General features: G+C 66.0%; 6 protein-coding genes across 6 annotated transcripts; 4 read left to right on the forward strand and 2 right to left on the reverse strand.

Annotated features, from left to right (window-relative positions):
• Window positions 1-1,940: 1,940 nt before the first annotated feature.
• Window positions 1,941-2,303, forward strand: EMIHUDRAFT_63685 (hypothetical protein; the record flags this gene model as incomplete). Its single annotated transcript, XM_005783446.1, has 1 exon — window positions 1,941-2,303. A coding segment is annotated over one exon (363 nt), but the record flags the coding sequence as incomplete, so codon positions are not given.
• Window positions 2,304-4,784: 2,481 nt separating this feature from the next.
• EMIHUDRAFT_462832 (hypothetical protein) lies at window positions 4,785-9,073 on the forward strand (the record flags this gene model as incomplete). The annotated part of the gene is made up of 5 exons (XM_005783447.1): window positions 4,785-6,623; window positions 6,825-7,044; window positions 7,212-7,672; window positions 7,815-7,850; window positions 7,918-9,073. The coding sequence occupies 5 exons, from the start codon at window positions 4,785-4,787 to the stop codon at window positions 8,722-8,724; spliced, it is 3,363 nt and encodes a 1,120-aa protein (XP_005783504.1). The 3' UTR covers window positions 8,725-9,073.
• Window positions 9,072-10,249, reverse strand: EMIHUDRAFT_203173 (hypothetical protein; the record flags this gene model as incomplete). The annotated part of the gene is made up of 3 exons (XM_005783448.1): window positions 9,072-9,368; window positions 9,441-9,573; window positions 9,639-10,249. The coding sequence occupies 3 exons, from the start codon at window positions 10,247-10,249 to the stop codon at window positions 9,072-9,074; spliced, it is 1,041 nt and encodes a 346-aa protein (XP_005783505.1).
• A 4,175-nt stretch (window positions 10,250-14,424) lies between these two features.
• Window positions 14,425-15,175, forward strand: EMIHUDRAFT_352830 (hypothetical protein; the record flags this gene model as incomplete). The annotated part of the gene is made up of 2 exons (XM_005783449.1): window positions 14,425-15,087; window positions 15,122-15,175. Coding segments are annotated over 2 exons (717 nt in total), but the record flags the coding sequence as incomplete, so codon positions are not given.
• A 279-nt stretch (window positions 15,176-15,454) lies between these two features.
• EMIHUDRAFT_203177 (hypothetical protein) lies at window positions 15,455-17,201 on the reverse strand (the record flags this gene model as incomplete). Its single annotated transcript, XM_005783450.1, has 2 exons — window positions 15,455-16,833; window positions 17,144-17,201. 2 exons carry the CDS (start codon window positions 17,199-17,201, stop codon window positions 15,455-15,457), a joined length of 1,437 nt encoding a protein of 478 aa, XP_005783507.1.
• A 936-nt stretch (window positions 17,202-18,137) lies between these two features.
• On the forward strand, window positions 18,138-20,574 carry EMIHUDRAFT_51353 (putative N2,N2-dimethylguanosine tRNA methyltransferase; the record flags this gene model as incomplete). Its single annotated transcript, XM_005783451.1, has 7 exons — window positions 18,138-18,550; window positions 18,616-18,958; window positions 19,023-19,059; window positions 19,135-19,319; window positions 19,635-19,834; window positions 19,861-19,912; window positions 20,128-20,574. Coding segments are annotated over 7 exons (1,677 nt in total), but the record flags the coding sequence as incomplete, so codon positions are not given.
• Between the last annotated feature and the right edge of the window lie 191 nt (window positions 20,575-20,765).

The following is a 20,765-nucleotide window of genomic DNA, read 5'->3' on the forward strand; positions in this document are numbered from 1 at the left end:
CGGGTCCTCGACCGGGGTGGTGTCGTTTACCTCCTGCCTACTCATCAGACACGGAACAACAATGCATGACGACGCGGAAGGCTCTCCCGGAGCGCAAGGACCCGCAAAAGACCCTAAATAAACAGACAGAACACGCACACCACCCGAGTCGGTCGTCACACGACACACATCAGTCAGCGGGCCGAGGCGACGGCAAGCAAGCAAGCTAGATGCTTACCTCGGCCTGCTTGCTGCTCCATATACGGTGACACGGGTTTTTGCAAAGAAAGGGTCCAGACCACCGTTGCTGGATGGAGCGTAGAGGTGCCTTCGTTCGTTGAAAGAGGAAACGCTCAGCCTCAGGCAGGGCGAGTTGGCAGTTGCGAGAGAGAGAGAGAGAGATTTGAAAACCAACAAGAAATCACGACTCTCACAGTGATTTGGGCTCGGCAGCTTGTCAGCCCTCAGCCGAAGCTGGGGCCGGTCCCGTCGTAGCCGAGAGAGCCCGCGCCGTGAGTTCGACGCGGTCCGGGGGCCTTGCGGTATGCGGAGAGGCCAGCGTTCCGAGGTGGCGATCGCTGTAGTTCATGGGGGTCATCAAGTGACCGCGACTGACAAGCCAGAGGTCGATACTCTGGATTCTTCTCTTCTCGAGTTGCTGGACCCCGCCATGGATGGCCTCGCTCGTCGATCGATCGATGAGTGAGTGAGTGAGGCCGGTGATATGTATGTATGTAATGTGCAGACATAGATGTCTGTCGGCCACCGGCTCGGCTGGAGACTCGGTCGGGGCCGGTGACACTCCTGTCGGCGATGGATGTGAGCGGAGCGAGAAACCAGCGTAAAAAAGAAAGAAAGAAAACACACAACCCAAGGGAGGGATGGGAGAACGGCACGCCGCCACCACACAGGGATTTTAAGGAGAGGAGGGTGTGATGCGCTAGCCGTCGCCCACCCTGGGGGGTCTGCCTCTTCCTATCTCTCTTCGCAGTCTCTCTCCGATTCTCGCTTCAACCTTCGTGCCACCTCGCGGCCGTCCCACTCTCGTCGTTCTCTCCCTTGTCACTTCCCCCTCTGTCGCGTCGTTCTCTTCTGCCTCGTCCTGCGGCGCCGCCGCCTGCCGGTCCCTTGTTCTCGCGGCTTCTTTCGCCTCTCGGCGCAACTCAGCGTGCGTACCTCTCGCACTTGGGGCCGCGTTTTTATACATTTTACGGCACCGACGGGCGCGGTGAACATCGATCGCTTTCGAGGCATCGCCTCCTGACGCCTTGCATATGATCATCGGCGTGGAGCTCGGGTATGAGCGCAGCCGCGTCGGCATTTGGCGCAGAGACAGCAGCGCTGATGGTGAGCACGTCGCCATCTACACCACGCGGTCGATTGTGGGCTTCACCGCGCACACGTGCCTCGCGGGCGACGCGGCCGGTGCTCTGAAGGAAATCCCCGTCGTGAGGCATGTCGCCAGCAGCGCAAGCGCGAGAGCGTTGGATAAGACCTGGACCGCCGAGCAGCTCCTCGCGCTGCTTCTCGGCCACCTCAAGCGGCGCGCCGAGGATTTTCTGGAGGACACGGTGACCGGTGTCGTATTGGGCGTCCCTGCAGACTTTGATGCGTTCCACGTTGCTGCGGTCGATGCCGCTGCGCGGATGGCGGGACTTGAGGTGCGACGCTGCCGACCCGCTCTGATGTATGCTTGCACCCCCTGCTGCCGCGCGCTCCATTCGAGGGAGGAGCGCAATGTTCTTATATGCGGCGATGACGCAGTCTACATCGTGTGTGTGGAGGAGGGCATTGCGGAAGGGCTCCACTTCGTGCGCTTTGATGCCGAGGCATCAGTGGAGCAGAGGATACACGCCGTTGAGGCGGCGCATCGCGCCTGCCGCAGACAGCTCCACTTCGTGCTGGCGAGTGAGGCCATGCGGAGAGGTCTCAGTACTCCTGCCAAGCACGGTGCCATCGACATGGACTGGTCCACCGCTCCGGTGTGCGGAGCGGCCATCCTTGCACGAAAACTCGGCTCTCAGTACCACCCCGAGTTTGATGGTTTGCTTCAACTGGACGTCACGACCATGTCTGTGGGCGTCGCCAAAAACGGCGTCATGAAGGTCGTCATTCCTCGAGGCCGAACTTTACTGGCTAAGAACCCCGAATCATTCATCACCTCCGTGGACAACCAGCGAGAGCTTCGCGTCTCCATATACGCCGGCGAGAGCTCGAGTCTCGCCCAAAACTTGAAGTTGGGAGACGTGACGTTGAGCGGCTTGCCACCTCTCCCCCGAGGACAGGTGACGATCGACTGCACGATTAACTTAGATACAGATGGATACTTCCCAACGGTCCAGCTACACGCCAAGTCGCAAGAAGAACCTGTCGCTTCCACCAAGATCGCGCTTCCGAAGCCGCAAACGGCGCTCATCGACCGCCTCGCAGTCAACGTGAAGCTGCTGCTCGACATGGCGTCCGCGAGTGAGCGAGCCTGCTCAGATGAGCGTGCGATCGATGCCATGTCTAATCGCGAGCTGAAGAGCGTCATCTTATCGGGCGGGCAGAGCTGGAACGGCTGCCGGGAACGCAGCGAGCTGCTTAAAAGTGCAACGGAGGCTGCTCTCATCCTTCGGCCTTTGGCTGCTGTCCCTTCGCGGGATGCTTGGTGCAAGCTTCGGCCGTCAGCAGAGACGGTGGCACGCGCAAACGAGGCGGCACAGTCACGGAAACAGGAGGAGGCGGCGTTGCGCGCGAAGGCAGCGGCGGAGGCACGGGCAACCGAGGCGGCGGCCGCGGAGGAGGCGCGAAGGATCGCGCTGCAAGAGGAGCTGATTGCGGAGGAGGAGGCGGAGAAGAACAAGAAGAACAAGAAGAAGGGGGCGCAGCCACCCCGACCGCAGCCGACGGCAGCGGGCGAGGTCTCCTCTGAGAGCAAGGAGAGTGAGGGGTCGGAGAGTGAGGAGAGCGAGGAATCGGAGGGAGAGGCCGACGCAAAGCAGCCAGCAGCAGCAGCAGAACCGGAGGCGGAGGCGGAGGCGGCAGCGGCGGCGGTGCGAGAGGAGGCGGAGCGAGAGGCGCGGAGAGAGGCGGCGAGATACGCGAGGGAGCTCGACGAGCAGCGAGAGGCGCGGAGAGAGCAGCTGGCGAAGCCCCAGGGCGATGCCGAGGAGCGGCGCCGGCGGGCACAGGCGGAGGCGGAGGTCGATGCGGCGAGAGATGCGGCGCTCCGGGAGAGGGAGAGGGGTGTCGGCGGCGAGGTGGCGGCACCAGCGATCAGCGCACGCACCATGGGGGCGGGGGGAGAGTCGGGAGCGCGGGGAGTGCAGGCCGTTGATCCCGTGGAGGGCAGTGTCGCCCTCGCTCTGCAGCGGGAGCCGGTGCGCGGCCAGCGGGCGCCAGCGTCGGCCGCCTCGGGAGAGGGGGTAGGGCAGGGCGGGCTGCTGACGAGGGTGGCGCGGCTCGAGGCTGCACTGTCAGAGGCGATGGCTCGGGAGGAGGCGGCGAGGACGCGAGAGGCGGAGGCGAGAGAGGAGATGAGGGGTCTGGCGCAACGGCTCGCGGCTCTCGAGGCTGGAGGTACTGCGAGGGAGGATGTAGGAATCCACTCTGCATAGGTCTCCAGGAAACGGAAACTATTGCTGGTCCCCATGCGGTCCCCTGGGCAGCGCCAGCGGACACGCTTACTCAGCGGGATACCGACGCAGCACCGCACCTCCGTACGCTACGTGTACGCGCGCCGGTCAAGCGAACGGGTCGGCGTCCGGGGCGAACCCGTTGCTTCTCCGGTAGGACGGCAAAACGAGGGATGGATGTTAGGGAGAAGAATAAAGCAAAGAGGAGCAAACCGAGACGTAGGGACCTTCACAGGACGAGAGGGTCGATTCCCTGCGGTATTAGGGGACCCCACACGATATCGTCTGTTCGCCCCCTCGTCCCCCTCACGCGACGGTGTTCACTGCACACTGGGGCGGGGGGGTGTCATTGATAACAAACACGGGTACGGGGTCCCGTACCACGCGGAATCGACCCTATCCAGTGCTCAAGTGCTCAACACGGGTACGCCGCCGATGGACCTCGGAGGGTAGACCGGGCGGTGTAGGGACCTCCTCTTTGATACATGTCTGGCCAATCGCTTGAATACCCGGCTCTGTAGTATGGGTGCATAGTGTCAGACATCTCAGACACTCGGAGGTAAAAAAGAATTATTTGCAAAAAAAGAAACAGCAGGTTCAAAGGCCTATACATGCACACATGTAACGGATGCAACCAGCTCGGTCAGCGCGCTTCGGTCTGGCGCCCCATGGATCCGCAATGGCCTCTTACACAGCCCTTCCTTGCAGCGAGCCCCCTCCAACCCACCCGCGCTAGGTCTCGGGGGACGAAGGGGTCACACCCGACGACCTCGGGAACTAGCCGGGGCAGTCGGAGAAGGCCAGAAGGGGCAACTCCGTGCACTGACGGTCGGCCGTCAGAAAACACGCCTGCGTGGATCGCGTCACACCAATCCTCGCTACCCAACGCGGCCAAAGGATATCCTCCACCTCGAGAACCTCGAGACACGAGAGACGAGAGAGAGATGGCCTCGTAGGTATAGGGCTGGCATCCGTTCGGCGTGAACACAGCGGGCCCGAGGTTTGCGTTTATGTGAATCCCCAGGGCCTCCAGGGCTCGCACCTCAACCTCTCTCACAGACCAGCGCACACCGTCCTACTAGTACCGGCAGGGTATTTTCTTCAGCGCTGCGGGCCTCTTGCCAGAGCGACCACTCATCGCAACCACCTGATCCACGGGCGGCGACTCCTACGGCGGCGATCCTGGTCATGTCCTACGGCGGCGACGACTCCTCCATCCCGGACAAGCTCCGGCTCGACTACGCGCCCACCAGCCGCGCGTCCTGCAAGGGCTGCGGCCGCGGCATCGGTCAGGGCGAGGTCCGCTGCGGCGTCAAGGTGCGCTCGCAGTGGCACGACGGCTTCGACATGCACTTCCACCACGTGGCGTGCGCCCCCAAGGCCTCCGGGCCCGGCGCCTTCAAGGGCGTGCAGCGGCTGCGCTGGGCCGATCAGGCGGCGCTCGCCGACGCCCTCAAGATGCCGCTCGATGAGAGCAAGCCGGCGGTGAAGAAGGCGAAGCGGCTCAACGAGCTGGTCTGGGGCGTGGTCGACAAGGTGGCGAGCGTGCCCAAAAAACAGCTGCGCGAGGCGCTCGAGGAGAACGATCGCTTCATCACCGACAAGATGTCGCCCGCCGAGCTCGCCTACATGATTGGCGACTCGCTCGTGTCCGGGCTGCTTCCGCCGTGCCCGTTCTGCGAGTGCAATGCCCTGGTGGGGGAGGGCGGGATGATCCGCTGCGCCGGCTTCGCCGCCGGCACCACCTCCTGCCGCTTCTCGCTCGTCCTCGACTCCGTCTTTGACGAGCCGCTCGGCTCGGAAGAGATGCGCGGCCGCACCAAGCGAGCGGGCGTGTTTGAGCCCACGCAGCCGCTCGCGCGCGCGCTCAAGGACTGGTCGCCGCCGAAGGACGCGCCGGTGCTGGCGCTCGCTCCGGCAGCCGGTGCGGCCGGCGGCAGCGCCGCCGCCGGCCCGAGCGGCGTCAACATCCAAGGCAGCGGTACGGACGTCCAAGGCGGGGGCCCCAACGTCGAGCCGTTCCATGGCGATCTGCATGGTGATATCGACTCGGGGGACGACGAGGAGCTGGACGGGTCGTGCGACGCAAAGTACGTGATGGCGGGGCTCGTCGTGGCGTCGGTCGGCTCGACGACGCCCAAGGCCGAGGAGATCCAGTCCATCGTCGAGGCGCACGGCGGCGAGTGGGTCTCGGGCTCCATCGGCGACGGCCGCTCGGTCTCCATCCTGGTCTCGACCGAGGCGGAGGCGGCCAAGAAGAAGCCGTCGGCAAAGTTCGCGGCGGCGGCCAAGGCGGGCGTGCCGGCCGTCTCTGCCGACTACATCCTCGCGCTCGCGGGCTTGCCGCCCGCGACCGGCTCCAGCAAGAGCACCGGCAAGAGCACGGGCAAGAGCGGCGGCGGCGGCAAGAGCGGCGGCGGCAAGAGCGGCGGCAAGGCGCGCGGCAAGCGCGCGGCGGCGGCGATCGACCTGACGGGGGACAGCAGCGACGAGGAGGCGGCCGAGGCGGACGCGCCGATGAGCGAGGCGGAGCTGGCCGCCGAGCAGGTGAGCGGCATGCGCGTGCCGGAGCTGCGCGCGGAGCTCGAGACGCGCGGGCTCGCGACGGGCGGAAACAAGCCGCAGCTCGTGCAGCGGCTGCGGCAGGCGGTGCAGGCGGAGGAGGCGGCGCGCTCCGAGCAGGCGTACGACGCGGCGCAGGCGACAGGCGCGCCGTCCGAGGCGGCCGCTGCGCCCCCGAGCAAGAGGGCAAAGACCGGCGCGTCCTCCTCCGCCGCCTCGTCGGCGGCGGGCGCGAGCGGCGGCGCCCCCGCCGCGGCGCGGGCGGGCGCGAGCGGGCTGGTGCTGCGGCGGCGGCGCGAGATGGCGGCGTACCTCCTCGACCCGGACGGAGAGCGCGGGCCCCCGCTGCCCTTTCTGAAGGGTTCGATCACGAGGGCGCAGCTTGCCGAGAAGCGCAAGGCCAAGTCGAGCAAGGGGCCTCGCAAGGTGCTGCCGCTCGTCGCTCAGGGCTCCGCTCTCGCGACGGTGTACCCCGAGGCGAATAAGCCCGCCGGGACGGGCGTCTTCATCGACGAGTACAACCTGGCGAGCACAGCCCTGCTGCTCCGCCCCACTGCCGCCGCCGCCGCCGCCGCCGCCGCCGCCGCCGCCGCCGCCGCCGCCGCCGCCGCCGCCGCCGCCGCCCGCGCCCTCCCTCCCACCCCTCCCCCTCCGCAACGGCGGCAGGCGTGGCATTCGGTCCTCAACGCGGTCGACCTCGCCGACGGCACAAACAAGTACTACAAGATGCAGCTGCTGCAGACGGGCTCCTCGTATTGCGTCTACCGCGCGTGGGGCCGCGTCGGCGGCGGCGGCGCGGGCGGCAAGTCAGGCGGAGGCAAGAGCAAGTCGGTGCCGGGCTACCTCAACTCGGACGTCGTCCACGAGCACGGCGTCGACCTCGACGGCGAGATGCCGCCGAGATGCCGCCGAGATGCCGCCGAGACAGGGCCGGGATAGGACCGGGATAGGGCCGGGATAGGACCGGGATAGGGCCGGGATAGGACCGGGATAGGACCGGGATAGGGCAGATCGGGCACCGTCGGCGACCCGTCTGTCCCCTCCCACGCGCAGGCGCCAAGAAGGAGTTTCGCGAACAGTTCAAGAAGCTCGCCAAGTGCGACTTTGAGTGGTGCGAGCCGCCGGTGCAGCACCCTAGCGGGTACGCGGTCACGCTGCTGCCGGGCCAGCTCTCCGACGAGGCGACGGGCGAGGCGGCGGCGGGCGGCGGCGGCAAGTCGGCCAGCGGCTCCGCGATGGGCTCGTCGCTGCCGCCGCCGGTAGCGCGGTTCGTGTCTCTGATCGGCGACAAGAAGATGATGGCTGCGCAGCTGCAGGAGATGCACGTCGACCTCGAAAAGATGCCTCTCGGCTCCATCTCGACGGCGCAGATCAAGCGCGGCTACGAGGCGCTCACGCGCGTCGCGACGCAGCTGCAGACGCCGGCGGCAGACGGCGACGAGCAGAAGCACCGGCTGCTCACGCTGACGACGCACTTCTACACGACGATCCCGCACAAGTTCGGCCTCGACGAGGCGCCCTCCCGCCGCTCTCCCGGAGCAACTCTCCCCCCCCCCCGGAGGCCGACGGAGCCACCAGAAGGGCGGACTCCTTGGCCCTCGCCCTCGCCCCTCAGCCTCGCCCCCCCTCCAGCCTCGCCCTCGCCCTCTGCCGCAGGTGCCGCCCGTCATCGACTCGCTGCCGATGCTCAAGGATGGGCTCGACATGCGGGAGGGCCGCTGCGCACAGCGTCTCTTCACACGCGCGTGACTGTGAACAGGACAAGCTCGACATGGTCGAGGCGCTGCTGCAGGTGCAAGAGTCGCAGAAGCTCTCGAAGAGCCTCGGCCCGGCCGCCGAGCAGCACCCGCTCGACGCTATGTACGCGCAACTCCAGTGCGGGCTCGCGCCGGCGTCGGAGGCGGAGCACGAGATGGTCCGGCGGTACGCGGCCAACACGCACGGCTCGACGCACGACACGTACAAGATCAACGTCAAGGACGTGCTCGCCGTCTCGCGCGCGGCCGAGCAGCCGGGCTTCAAGGCGTCGCTCGCCAACCGGCAGCTGCTGTGGCACGGCTCGCGCCTGACCAACTGGGCGGGCATCCTCTCGCAGGGGCTGCGCATCGCGCCGCCCGAGGCGCCCGTCACGGGCTACATGTTTGGCAAGGGCGTCTACTTCGCAGACATGAGCTCCAAGTCGGCAAACTACTGCGGCGCCACTTCCGCCAACCCGACCGCCGTCCTGCTGCTCTGCGACGTCGCTCTCGGCTCGCAGTACGAGCGGCTCAACGCAGAGTACGAGGCGGCGGAGAGCTGCAAGAAGGCGGGCAAGGCGTCGACTTGGGGCGTGGGCAAGTTCGCGCCCGCCGACGGGGGCGCGAGCTCGATCGAGGGCGGCGCGATCCGCGTGCCGATGGGCGAGGCGGGCGACTCCGAGTACATGAAGGCCAACTTCGCGCGGCTGCAAAAGGCGGAGGGCGGCAAGGCGCGGGCGGCTCTCCTCTACAACGAGTACATTGTCTACGACGTCTCGCAGATCCAGATGAAGTACGTAGTCGTGTGCGAACTCGAGTTCGACGGCTGAGGGTGGCGGCTGCTGCGGCGGAGTTTGCGCCGGCAGCGGGCAGCGCCGACTCCAACCCACCCGGCGCCTCTCTCCCAGGGGCGGGGAGGCGGGTAAGTTGCCTCTCTCGAGTACAGAGTACAGGTAGCGTCTTTGGGGCGGGTTCGGGGTTGCACACGGACCGTTTGAGTTGTTCTGCGGGATGGCCATGTGGGGATGGCGCGGGGCGCGGGGCGGGGGGGCGGCAGTGAAGCCGTATGGGCGCCAGAGAGGCGCAGCGCGGCGAGCGGCCCCCCTGCCAGCAAGCGCTAGTATGCTAGTACCGGTCGGTTCGCACACGCTAAGTTCTAAGTAAACCAGACTTGCTCTCATGCTTCACACGCTTGACGCTTCTCACGACGGCCTTCGCCTTGCTCGACGACAACCTCGCTGGCTTGGCCTTGGGTGTTTCTGCTACCAGGATCATCAGCGTGCACCCCCCATCCTTGAGGCTTCTCCTCTTTGGAGGCGCGCCCACCGCCGCCCATGAGCGAGTTGAGGCGATTCCATCGATTGCGCACGGCGTCGTCGGTTCGGCCCGACAGCTGCTTGGCGATGTTGCGCCAACGGCCACCATTCGACACCACCTCGCGCACAATCAGCTCATCCTCCTCCCTGCTCCAGTCCTGTCGATTCGGCGCGGGTGCGCATCGTCAAAGGCAAGTGGTGGTGAGCGGGCAGGTCGGAAGCTCGCACACCTTCTTCGGAAGCAATGGCTGTCCCGTTTGGAAGTCGAACTCGACCGCGGTGCACTTGTGCCCCTTTTTCGGCGCGCCGCACCTGGAGACGATACGCTCCGCCATGGCTTTCGCGGAGCCTTGCTGGTTCGGCCTATGTGCATGTGCCTCCGGCCTCAACGGGGGACTTCGCGAGCCGCCCCTGGCAAAGGCCCCCACCGAACAGTCACGGGCTTCACGGGCAGGGAGCCACCCGCCAACTTCGCGAGACGCCGCTGTGCGTCCTCTCTGAACGCCGCGCGCATCTCGTCCGTCTTCTTTTGGATGCCTACCTCAAAACACGCCGTTCTCATCTTGCTTCTCGCCGCATGTGTATTTCGCGCGGCCTTGCTCGCGCCTTCGAGCGTTTTGGGTTCGTCGTCGTACATGGGGCCTGGCTTGAGCGCCTCGTCGATCCACCCAAAGCAGGGGAGTCGCTTCTGGATCGGCGCCGGCACGCATTTGCGAATCGATATGCGCGCACAGCTGCGCGCCTGCCGGATCTTTGTCTCGATGCCGCACCGCTTATTGACATACTCGTACGCGCTGCCAACCACGTCGCCGACCCACTGCCGCGCCGCGTCAAAGGCGCCCCACACGCCACCCCGCGCCGCCGCAGGCGGCTCCTCGCCCTCCTCTAGCAGCTGCTTGTACCCGCCCGCCTTGGCGTCGCCCGACGAGGAGGAGGGGGTGATGGTGGTGGTCGCCGTGAAGGGCGCGTCCTCACTTTTACGCTTGGATGCGGCGTACGCGATCACGTCCTCTCGCGGCAGCAGCGGTTCCCCGGCCATATCGCGCGGCGCAAATGACGCAACAGAAACGCGGCGCGGCGGCGTTCACGAGGTTTCGGCGCGGTCAGGATGCGCGGAGGTGCGGTTGACCGTGATGGCTCTGCTGACGAGGAGGGGTCGAGTTCACACACAAAAAAGAACGCGAGCTGGGAATAGGACCGCCGCAAGCGGCGTGGCGTGGGGCGGTTGAGCATCCCTCCGGGGGCCCCTCTGCGCCGGGGAGGCGTTGTTGGAGGCTAGGACGCAAGCGTCCGTCGCCCTTTTCAAACTCGGGGCCCACTCCGCTACGCTCCGACCCGAATTTGGAGGGCCATGAAGTTTGTTGCTGCGCAAAAGGGGCGGGGCGCGGGCGCGCGCGGCAGGCCGAGAGCTCTTTTTGGAGATCAGACCTTTCGATGGTTCGCGGCGGCCCAAGGTGGGGGAGGGGTACGGGGGGAGGGGACGGACTCCGGCAGGGTGCGCTCCCGTTGCCACCCTGCCGCTGTTGCCGTCACCCCACATTGGCTGCAGCTCTCCGGCACTGCTCGCGATTCTCCTCGACCCGCCTGCCTCGTGTGATTTGCAGGCGCTGTGGGCGAGGGTCGCAGAGCTCGAGCAGCATGTGTGTACACAAACGTATATGGCGGCGACGCGGGCGCGCGATCGGCCGGCTGCTCGCCCACCGCGACGGTGAGCACGTTACTCCGCGCCGGCTGGTTTCGTCAGTTGCACCACTCGTTCGACAAGGCGGCCACCACGCCCGTCACGTACTACTTTAGCGAGCCCAGCCGGCAGCGGCGGATGATCCACGGCATCACGGAGGCCTCGCGTCACTGGGCGGTGTGCACGCTGGACTCGCACGATCGGCTGCTTCGCGCGATCGGACCGATGCTCAACCGCACCGAGCTCGAGCCGCTGCGCGCAGGCGACGCACGCTACGGCTGGGACCGCCTCGAGGAGTTTAAGCGCTCCGTGCCGTGGGCCTCCGTCCGCCGGTTTTTCCGCGTCGACGAGCAGCTCTACGAGGCCGTCGCCGGCGGGCCAGGCGGGTGCCGCGCCGCCGGGCGGATGGCTGCAATATTGCGCGGCGCTGCAGACGGCGCGTCGTCGTCCGCAGCATCCAGAGATCTCGCTGACGCCGCCGCCGCCGCCGCTCTCACCTCCATCGGCTGCGACGCTCGCGACAGGAAGGCGCCGCCCGTGTTGTCCGCATGCGGCCGCAGGATTTCTTTGGGCTGGAAGATGCCTTCCGAGACTGCTGCACGCCTCCGCGGTTTTTTTGGCTAATCTCGGCTACCCATTCGGCCGAGCAATCTAGCCGTAGCGAGAGCGGAGAGCGAGAGGCTGAGGCTGCAGCAGAGAGGCGCTGCCGCGATCTCGCGATCTCGATCTCGCGCGATCTCGGCTGTAGCAGCTCCGATGTGATGATTGCGGTGGGCGTGCTTGATGTTCGGCATATAGCGGTTTGAAAATCTCGAATCGGCCGCGCGGCGACTCCCCGACTGTCCCGTGAGCCGTGTCCGCCCGCCGCGGCGGCCGGCGCCTCTCGGCCCGGCACTTCAGACTTCTCTCTCGGCACCCGTCGTCTAGGTCGTCTGTGTTAGGCGGCCTTCTTCGATTTGCAAAAACACGAAAGTACGCCGCAAGTCCGAAGTAGCGAGTTGCGACCCCGAGGTCTGCGTATCCTATCAACCTACTCGATCCCACCCTACTCAGCCCCACGCCAGCTGTGGTCCCGCTAGCTCCCCGCGCCTTGTCCGACGCTGAGAGAACCTTCCAGAGTTCCAGCTCCCACCGTCGTACTGTTCTCGCGCCGCCTCACGCGAAGCCGAGGTAGCCGAAGAGGAGAGGCAGCACGACGCACCTGCGGCGCAGGTGCCAGGGGCGGGGGAGACGGTCAGCGACGGTTCCAGAAGGGAGCACAGAAAAGGAGGAGAAGGGCGCGGGTGCGCAGGGCGCACATGACGTTGCCCTCGGTGAACTTGGTGGTGCCCTTAGCAAGCTGCCCGAAGAAGACGCCGCCGCAGACCAACCACGCGAGCATGGAGCCTAAAAGAAGAAACCTCGGCGTGATAGAAAAAGGAAATCGGGCCGCCGACCAACCACGCAAGCATGGAGCCGCGGCACACGTTGACGTGCGCTGCGGCGTCGCCCCTGCAGTGTCATGATGGAAGAGAATGTTCTGAAGCGGCAAGAGTGCGGGTGTCGTCTCGAGCTTGGCCGTCGCGCATGGGCGGGCTTGGACGGAGGAGAGAGAGGGGGCGGCGGGGCCAAGGGCGGCGGCTGACACACCAGTATGTCGCTGCAAAGGTAATCGAGAGGAGGTAGCCGATTGCGCCCGCAAACTGGGTCTGAAGCGGCTTGGTGGACGCGGTCTCGGTCCAGCCGTACTTGGCGTAGGGGTCGCCGCCCATGAAGGGCAGCGCGGGCAGAAACTTGAGGTTGCCAGACATCAGCGCGAGGAACTGGGGCAGGCGCGGGGCAGGCGTCGGGGGTCAGCTGCTGCTGCTGGCGCACGCGTTAGGGAGCACGCGTGAGGGAGCACGCGTGAGGGAGCACGCGTGAGGGAGCAAGTGTGAGGGAGCACGCACGTAGGCCTCGAGCACGACTTGGAGCCACGCGCCCACCGTCGGAGTGATAGGCCCGAGCGAAGCGCCGCCCCGAAGGGTGACGATTGTGGCCACGGGATCGGGCGCAAGCTGGAGTTTGTGGTTCTGGGCGAGCGCTGGCTTGACCGTGGGTTGGAGGGTTGCGGCCGCGGCCGTGTGCGTGGCGAGAAGCAGGAGAGCGGCACGCATTTGTTGTGGCGGTGCTTGATCGCGGTACTTTTTTTCTTTTTTGGCCACCTTCAGAAAAAAGGAGGACTGATACAAAGGAGTAAAATAAAAAGGAAACAACAAGTGACACACACATGACTCTTTTATTAATAAAACGTGAATCCGCGCCTGCCCGCAGAGATCTCAGCTGCGCCGGTGACAAATGCTTTCTGTCTGTCTATCTATCATGCTTCATGACACGACACGCGGTGGTGGGAGCTGGTGGAGCTGTCAGCTGATCGATCCAAGCGGGTGGAGAGTGGGGGGCATGGCTGGGCATGCAGGTCCCCAGTCGGCCCGGCCTCTGACGTGGTGCTGCCGCTGCATTCGCTGAAGAAGAGAGGTGCGACTTGATTGGAGGCACTGGCTCTGGGGGGAGGCGGGGCCCCTAGGGGGTACCCATGCGGGGGGGAGATGGGGTCCCATGGCCCGCCGCAGGCGCCGATTTTTCCGCATTTTTTCTTTTTTTGCGATTTTCTACTTGTAGCCCCCCGCTACCCGATTCGCGGTTGCTTGCACTCGTGCGACGTAGCGGGGGGCCACGACTACGTTTACGAAAACATAAGTAGTCCCGCGAGGTGAATTTGGCCGCCCAGTTACCCCCCTTTTTGAGGCGAGGCCGCTTATGCGGCCCGATGGGGAGGAGTGGGCGGACTACGGGGATCGGCTACTTACACCGCCCTTCCTTGGCCCCCTCCAACCCACCCGCGCTAGGTCTCGGGGGACGAAGGGGTCACACCCGACGACCTCGGGAACTAGCCGGGCGGGGCAGTCGGAGAAGGGGCAACTCCGTGCACTGTCTGACGGTCGGCCGTCAGAAACCACGCCTGCGTGGATCGCGTCACACCAATCCTCGCTACCCAACGCGGCCAAAGGATATCCACCTCGAGAACCTCGAGAACGCCCCTTTTTATGGCTCAAACCCGACATGCTTTGCTTCGGTCTCGACTTGAGTGCCGCTCGACTGGCCGATGAAGAGCGACCAGTACGACGCGCACTTGTCGTCCTCCCTCCTCGCCACATGACGGCCGCCCCGACACCAACAGTCGCGCTCCGCACGCCTTCGAGGTCAGCTGCGGCCGAGCGACGATCGGCTCGTCTCCGATCGCTGGGCGCGGTCACTCTCCGGCCTGTCACCCGCCTGCCGATCACCTGTCCGCCTCGCCGCGCGCGGGCCGCTCGCCTGCTCGCCACCGCCGCCGCGCGTCCCTCACCGCGACGTCAAGCCGGACAACATCCTGCTCGACGAGAGGCTGACCGCTGTCCTGGCCGACACGGGCTTCGCCAAGGACCAGCGGCCGGACGCGTCTGTCCGCTGCCGCTCGACCGCCCTCTACATGTCCACGGGCTACCTCTGCGCTCTGCCCCTCCATCTCCAAGGGGGGCGAGTACTCGAGCAAGACGGACGGCTACGCCATTGGCATCACCCTCCTCGTCTGCCTCACTAACCGGTCCGAGGTGCAGCTGACCGACCGGTGCGAGGACGAGTTCGAGGAGGACTGGACCGACATCGACGCGGCGAAGCTCGCCGACGTGGCCGCGGGCTGGCCAGTCGACGCGGCGCGCGCAGTCAAGGACCTCGCGCAGGCGGGGGACGGGCAGAAGAGCCTCTGCCACAACAGCTTGCGCAAGCGATGCACGCTGCCCGAGGCGCTGCTGGCGCTCCGGGCGACGCTGTCTGGCGCGCAGGGCGGGGTGGGGGTGGAGGAGGCTGCGCCGGCACCTGGAGACGAGGCCGCTGCGGCAGCCGCCCGCACCACCGGCTACGAGCCTTCGCCGCTCTCGGTGCAGGTGCGCGGCATGCGCACGTCCGGCGACGCGCAGGCGCGCATCCAGGACAACATGCTGCTCGCCTTCAAAACGCTGATGCCACGCCTCGTGCCTCGACGCTGTTTACGCCTCGCGCTCTGCGGCGGCGCCAGACGGCTTCGAGGAGCGCATCAACTTTTGGCACCGCGAGTGCGGATTGCCGACCGAGCTGCGGAGCCAGCTGCACTCGCTGCGCATCTGGGCGAACGCGGCGAGGCACCACGACGCGGCGAGGTGGCAGAGGGACGGGCCGCGCAGCGAGTGCGAGGCGTCGCGCCTCGTAGCGGCGGTGACGGAGGCGGTCGGGGCGCTCGAGGGATGACTGAGAGAGATAGCCGACGATATAGGCCGGCCGGGGGAGACTGCGAGATATGAGTCATATACTCGGTCAGAGCAGTGTGTGGGCGTTTTATGTGGCGAATTCCGAAAAGACCGAACAATGAACACCAAAAAAAAGCAAAACCACGACCGCCGACGCCGTGAAACCCCCCTCATGGCAAGCGTCAAAATTCCGTCCTTGAGAGAGTCTCGAAAAACAACTGTACTCGCTCGCGCAAAGTCTCGCGCACGCCATCGCCTTCGCCCCGCCGCCTTCCGTGCGTCAGAGTGGCCACCAAGAGATCGATCGCATCGTGGATGGCGTCGAGCCCGCGTGGATGAGCGAGGTTGACGTTGAGGGGGCGAGCTTTTGGCTGTACGCATTGATCGCCCTCAGGCTCTCCTCGATGAAGCTCGCCTGCCGCGGGATGAGCATCGCCCTCGCCGTCTCGACGAGGATCTCCGCAAAGTACTTGTGGTTGTATAGCTCCACCCACTGCGGGCTAGTTAGCGTCCCGCCAGACTCGCTCAGGACGGGCTTGCCCGCGATCCACACCTTGGACGCCTCGATCCACACCTTGTACATCTTGGTGGGGCACGTCACCCAGCCCTCGGGCGGCACCAAGCCCTCTACCGGCTGGATCGAGTGGTAAAAAATGCGCCCCAGCAAGAGCGCCCCCGCGTGCGCCTCCTTCTCCGCCGTTGCCACGAGGTCTCCCACGATGGGGCCTTTCATGTCCAGCTCCGGCTCCTCCACCTCAGCGACGGTGCACGAGGCGAGGCGGCAGGTCTCCGGCCCTCGGATAAAGTCAGCCTTGCCCTTGAGCCAGGCCTCGAAAGCCTCGCCGCCGATGTCGCTCATCACCTCGCCCCACGGCCCTCGCCACACTCGGTACGCATTGTAGCCGTGAGTCAGCTCGTGCGCGAGGAGATCGGGAGCGATGCCGCCGTAGTGCTCCGGGTCGTCGCTTCCGTCCTTCGTCTTGAAGTCAGAGATGACCACGGAGAAGGTGGGGCCATCGGAGCCGAGGGTGTGCCAATCAGCGTTCATCTGAGTGTGCATGCCGAGTCGGTAGTGGGCGTAAACCTTTGTCGGCTCATACCACATCACACTCTCCCCAACCTGTGTGGAGTAGTACTCGTCCACCTTGTGAACCAAGTACCATATGTCGGCGATCGCACCGAAGGCGCCGTTGACAGGCGTGTCCTGGACTACGTAGGAGCTCTCGGGCGAGTAGGGGTCGTCTGGGTACATTCCGGGGGCGGAGCCCCCCATCTGCACCTGCATCCGCCTCCCCATCGCCGCCGGCGCGTTGGGATCCCTGTCCGCATCGGGGTCGACCCACTTGCTATCGTAGAGCTCGAAGCGGCCGTCCGCGAGCGTGCAGGTGCCGTGGCCGTCATAGGCGACGCGCAGAGCTGGCACACCATCCTGGCCGTACACCACCTTGCCGACCTTCTCGTTGCCGCCCTCGGCGGCGGCGTCAACAAAGCCCCACATGCTTGGAAGGAGGAAATCAGGCAGCCACAATTTTGCCGGCGCAGGCCGCAGGAGCTGTCCGAGCACGAGCAGCACCCCGGCGGCAAGGCAGGAGAGGAGCAAACGCGCGCCCGGCCGCATGGTCGCGGTCGTGCCGCTGGACTCCATGCTCGCACCGGCCCCTGCCTGGGGCGCCCGACGTTGCCGGCCCCGACCTGGGGCGCGACGTTGCGCGCGCGGACGGAACGAGAGTGTTGAATGGGACGCACCCTCGCGGTAGCGCCCGCAAGTCTGACAGGCCGAAGGTACCCCACGCCGGCACGCCCCAAGATCTCCAAGGGGGGAGCAGGCGAGGCACGTCCATTTGGAGAGGAAACACGCCAGGACAAAAACACAAAGTCCAGTGTCAGTGAGTGGCAGAACACGAGAACAGACGACCCAACAGCACACACACTCAGTACGTCAGTACAACTCATGAACCCATACTGTGACCTGGTAGCATATGCTGAACCCCCGATGTCGCGATGCGGTCCCGCTTTTCCGCGATCATTTCGTCCGTCCAATCGAAGGAAGCGCCGGATCGCCCATGTTATGGAGTTAGCCAAACACTTGTTACCGTTCTTCGTCTCAGACGATTCCGTGGTTTTTGCACGGTATTCGGATTTTCGCTATTTGGTCGTGTCCATCGCCTGGTCTGCGAATGCTTATCAGCCACGAAAGGAGAGCGTGGCCGAGGGTTGCATAGACTCGATCGCAAGATCCCAGAAAGGCACCTCCGCCTCTGGACAGGGTGGCCCGCACTAATCGACCCCTGTTAAGTGACTCGTTCGCTTACCACCCACTGTGATTTTGTGTGAGCTCTGTGTCTTGATTTGCCAACAACAAACCGTTAAAAACAAAAATAAGGGCCGTCGCCCGCTTGCCTTTTGTGGATTAGCAAGAATTCCCAAATGATGTGTGAAAAAGAAAGAAAGAAAGAAAACACACAACCCAAGGGAGGGATGGGAGGACGGCACGCCGCCACCACACAGGGATTTTAAGGAGAGGAGTGTGGTGCGCTAGCCGTCGCCCACCCTGGGGAGTCTGCCTCTTCGTATCTCTTTTCGCAGTCTCTCGCCGCTTCTCGCTGCAACCTTCATGCCACCTCGCGGCCGTCCCACTCTCGTCGGTCTCTCCCTTGTCACTTCCTCCTCTGTCGCGTCGTTCTCTTCTGCCTCGTCCTGCGACGCCGCCGCCTGCCGGTCCCTTGTTCTCGCGGCTTCTTTCGCCTTGCGCAACTCCGTCCTCCTCGCGGCGTATCCTGGCCCCTCGAGTCTATCAAGCTCCCCTCGCGCAAGGACCACATTTGGTGTGAGTGTTAGAGTTGTGTGGGCGCGAAATTCTTTTTGCGCGTACTATCTAGGTGGGCTGCTCGTAGGGAACCACGCGGCCTCGACTGCTACGCGTCTTCGCGCGACGTGTTCGTGCAAGGAGCACCACGCTGATGTCCGACGCTGCCGAAGAGGTGCAGGTGAAGGAGGGTCAGGCCACACTCTACTTTGCGTCCAAGAAGGGTGTCTTCTACAACCCGCCTCAGATCCCGAACCGCGACCTCTCGGTGCTGGCGCTGCAGCAGTTCTCCGAGATGTGGGCCAGCCAGCCATCCAAGCCCGCCGCTGATCGACACCGCACCCTACGCCAGGGCAGCGCGCCGGCGCCGGCTGACGCTGGCGCGCCCGAGGCGGACGTGCCAGAGGCGGCGGCCGCGCAGGAGCCGCCCGCGCCTGCCGCCGGCGAGGCCTCGGAGACGGCAACTGCTGAGGCGTCCGCTTCTCTCCCGGCGTCCGCCTCAAAGCCCGCGGCGCGGCGCGGCCTGCGGGTGCTGGATGCGCTGTCGGCGAGCGGGTTGCGGACGATACGGTGCGCCGAGGAGCGAGCTGCGGCGGTGGAGACCCCTCCCTGAGCCTTTTCGGGCTTCTCCGTAGGTACGCCAAGGAGGTGAGCGGGCTGCGCGAGGTGGTTGCGAACGACGTCGATCCCGTCGCCCACCAGACGATGGCCTCCAACTTTGGCCGCAACGGCCTCCTCGAGGGCGGCGGGGAGCAGAGCTGTAGGGTGACGTCGACGGTGGGCGACGCGGCGGCACTACTGTACGCGTCGCGCCCTCCGGCAGGCGAGCGCTTCGACGTGGTCGACCTCGACCCGTACGGCACCGCCTCCCCCTTCCTCGACGGGGCGGTGCAGGCGGTGAGCGAGGGAGGCTTGCTGATGGTCACCTGCACCGACATGGCAGTCCTTGCGGGGGCGTACCCAGAGGCGGGCGCGGAGGTGGGGCGGTCGGCAACGCCTCGGGCATTGGTCCGCGACGCGCCCGCGGCCTGCCCCTCCACAGGCGTGCTTCGCGAAGTACGGCGCGTGGCCGCTGAAGGGTGCGCACTCTTGCCTGAGAGGCTACGTCCTAGATGCGGGGCGAGGCTGCCCGAGGTGAGCCGAGGCTGACGGAGTAGGCAAGCACTGCCACGAGCAAGGGCTTCGCATCCTGCTCGCGTGCATCGACTCGCACGCCGCGCGCCACGGCCGCTACATCACCCCCCTCCTCTCCGTCCACATCAACTTTTACGTGCGCGTCTTCGTGCGGCTCCGCTCCTCCAAGGCTGCGGTGAAGCTGTCCGCTACCAAGGCGCGAGATGTGGGGAGATGTGGGGAGATGTGGGGAGATGTGGGGAGATGTGGGGAGATATGCGGTGAAGCTGTCCACCTCCAAGGCGCGGTAGACTAGCCGAGAGGCGGGCCGAGACGCAGCCGAGGCGGCCTCCTCCTTCCGACCACTCCCAGCTCCGCCACCGAGGCGGCCGCACCTCGGCCGCACACTCTCTCTCAGAACCCCCCCCCTCCCCCGACCCCCCCCCCCCCCACACACACACACCACCACCACTAGCCCACACCACCACCACCCCCGCCCCTCCTTGCGCCCTCGAGCCCGCTCGCCCGACCCTCGCCGCAGGTCTCGCACCTCTACCAGTGCGCCCGCTGCGACTCGTTTGCGCTCCAGCCGCTCGCGCGCGTCGTCGACAAGGGCACGCACGAGAAGGTTGTCGCGGGGGTCGGCCCGCCCGTCGAGCGGAGCTGCGAGCACTGCGGAGGCGCCGCTTGGCCGCCGCAAGCCAGGGCGGGCGGGCGGGGGGGGGAGGGGGGCGGGCGGCCGTGAGGCGCGGCGCGTGCGGCCGTAGGCGTGCACCACGTCGGTGGGCCGCTCTGGACCGCCCCGATGCACGACCACGAGTTTGTGGAGAAGCTGCTCGCCAAGCTGCAGGCCGAGGGCCTAGACACCTGCTAGACACCTGCTAGACACTTGCTAGACACCTGCTAGACACCTCCCGGCTGCTCGCCAAGCCGCAGGACGAGGAGACCAACTTCTAGCTCTGGTCCTTTCCCTGACCCCTCTCGGAACCTTCCCGTAGGACGAGGAGGGCTGCTCCAACCTCGGCTCGCGGAAGCGGCTGATCGGCATGCTCACTTCGGTGGCGGAGGAGCTGCCCGATGTGCCGCTCTTCACCTCCCTCTCCGCAATGTGCGGCGTGATGCACCTGCCCTGCCCGCAGACCGTCGGCGCGCTCTCCGCGATTGTGCGGCAGGGCTACCGCGTCTCGCGATCGCACACCGACCCGAGCGCGATCAAGACGGACGCGCCACAGCGCAAGGTGTGGGACATGCTGCGCTGCTGGGCAAAGAGGCCCGAGTGCGAGGCGCAGAAGGGGAAGAAGAAGAAGGAGCCCCTGTCGCCCACCTCGCCCGCGGCGGCCATCCTCGCGGCGTCGCCCGAGGAGGAGGCGGACTTCCGGCCGGTGCCAGAGGTGCAGCGGATGCTCTCCAAGAAGGACGGCGCGGGCGGGAAGGTGGGCAAGTTCTTGCCAAACCCCGAGCAGTGGGGACCCGGCTCGCGAGGGACGTCGCACGCCGCCGCCTTCGGGGCGGCCGAATCGGCGGCCGCGGCCTCAAATGGCGCCGTCGACAAGCGCGCCCAAAACCAGGGCAAGCGGTCGCGCAAGCGGCGAGCGGCAGAGGCGGCGGCGGCGGCGGGCGAGGCGGCAGCGGGCGAGGCGGCCACGGGAGAGGCGGTAGCGGGCGAGGCAGC

This window comes from Emiliania huxleyi (genome assembly GCF_000372725.1).
Source record: "Emiliania huxleyi CCMP1516 chromosome Unknown EMIHUscaffold_18, whole genome shotgun sequence".
In the NCBI taxonomy this organism is placed as follows: Eukaryota; Haptophyta; order Isochrysidales; family Noelaerhabdaceae; genus Emiliania; species Emiliania huxleyi.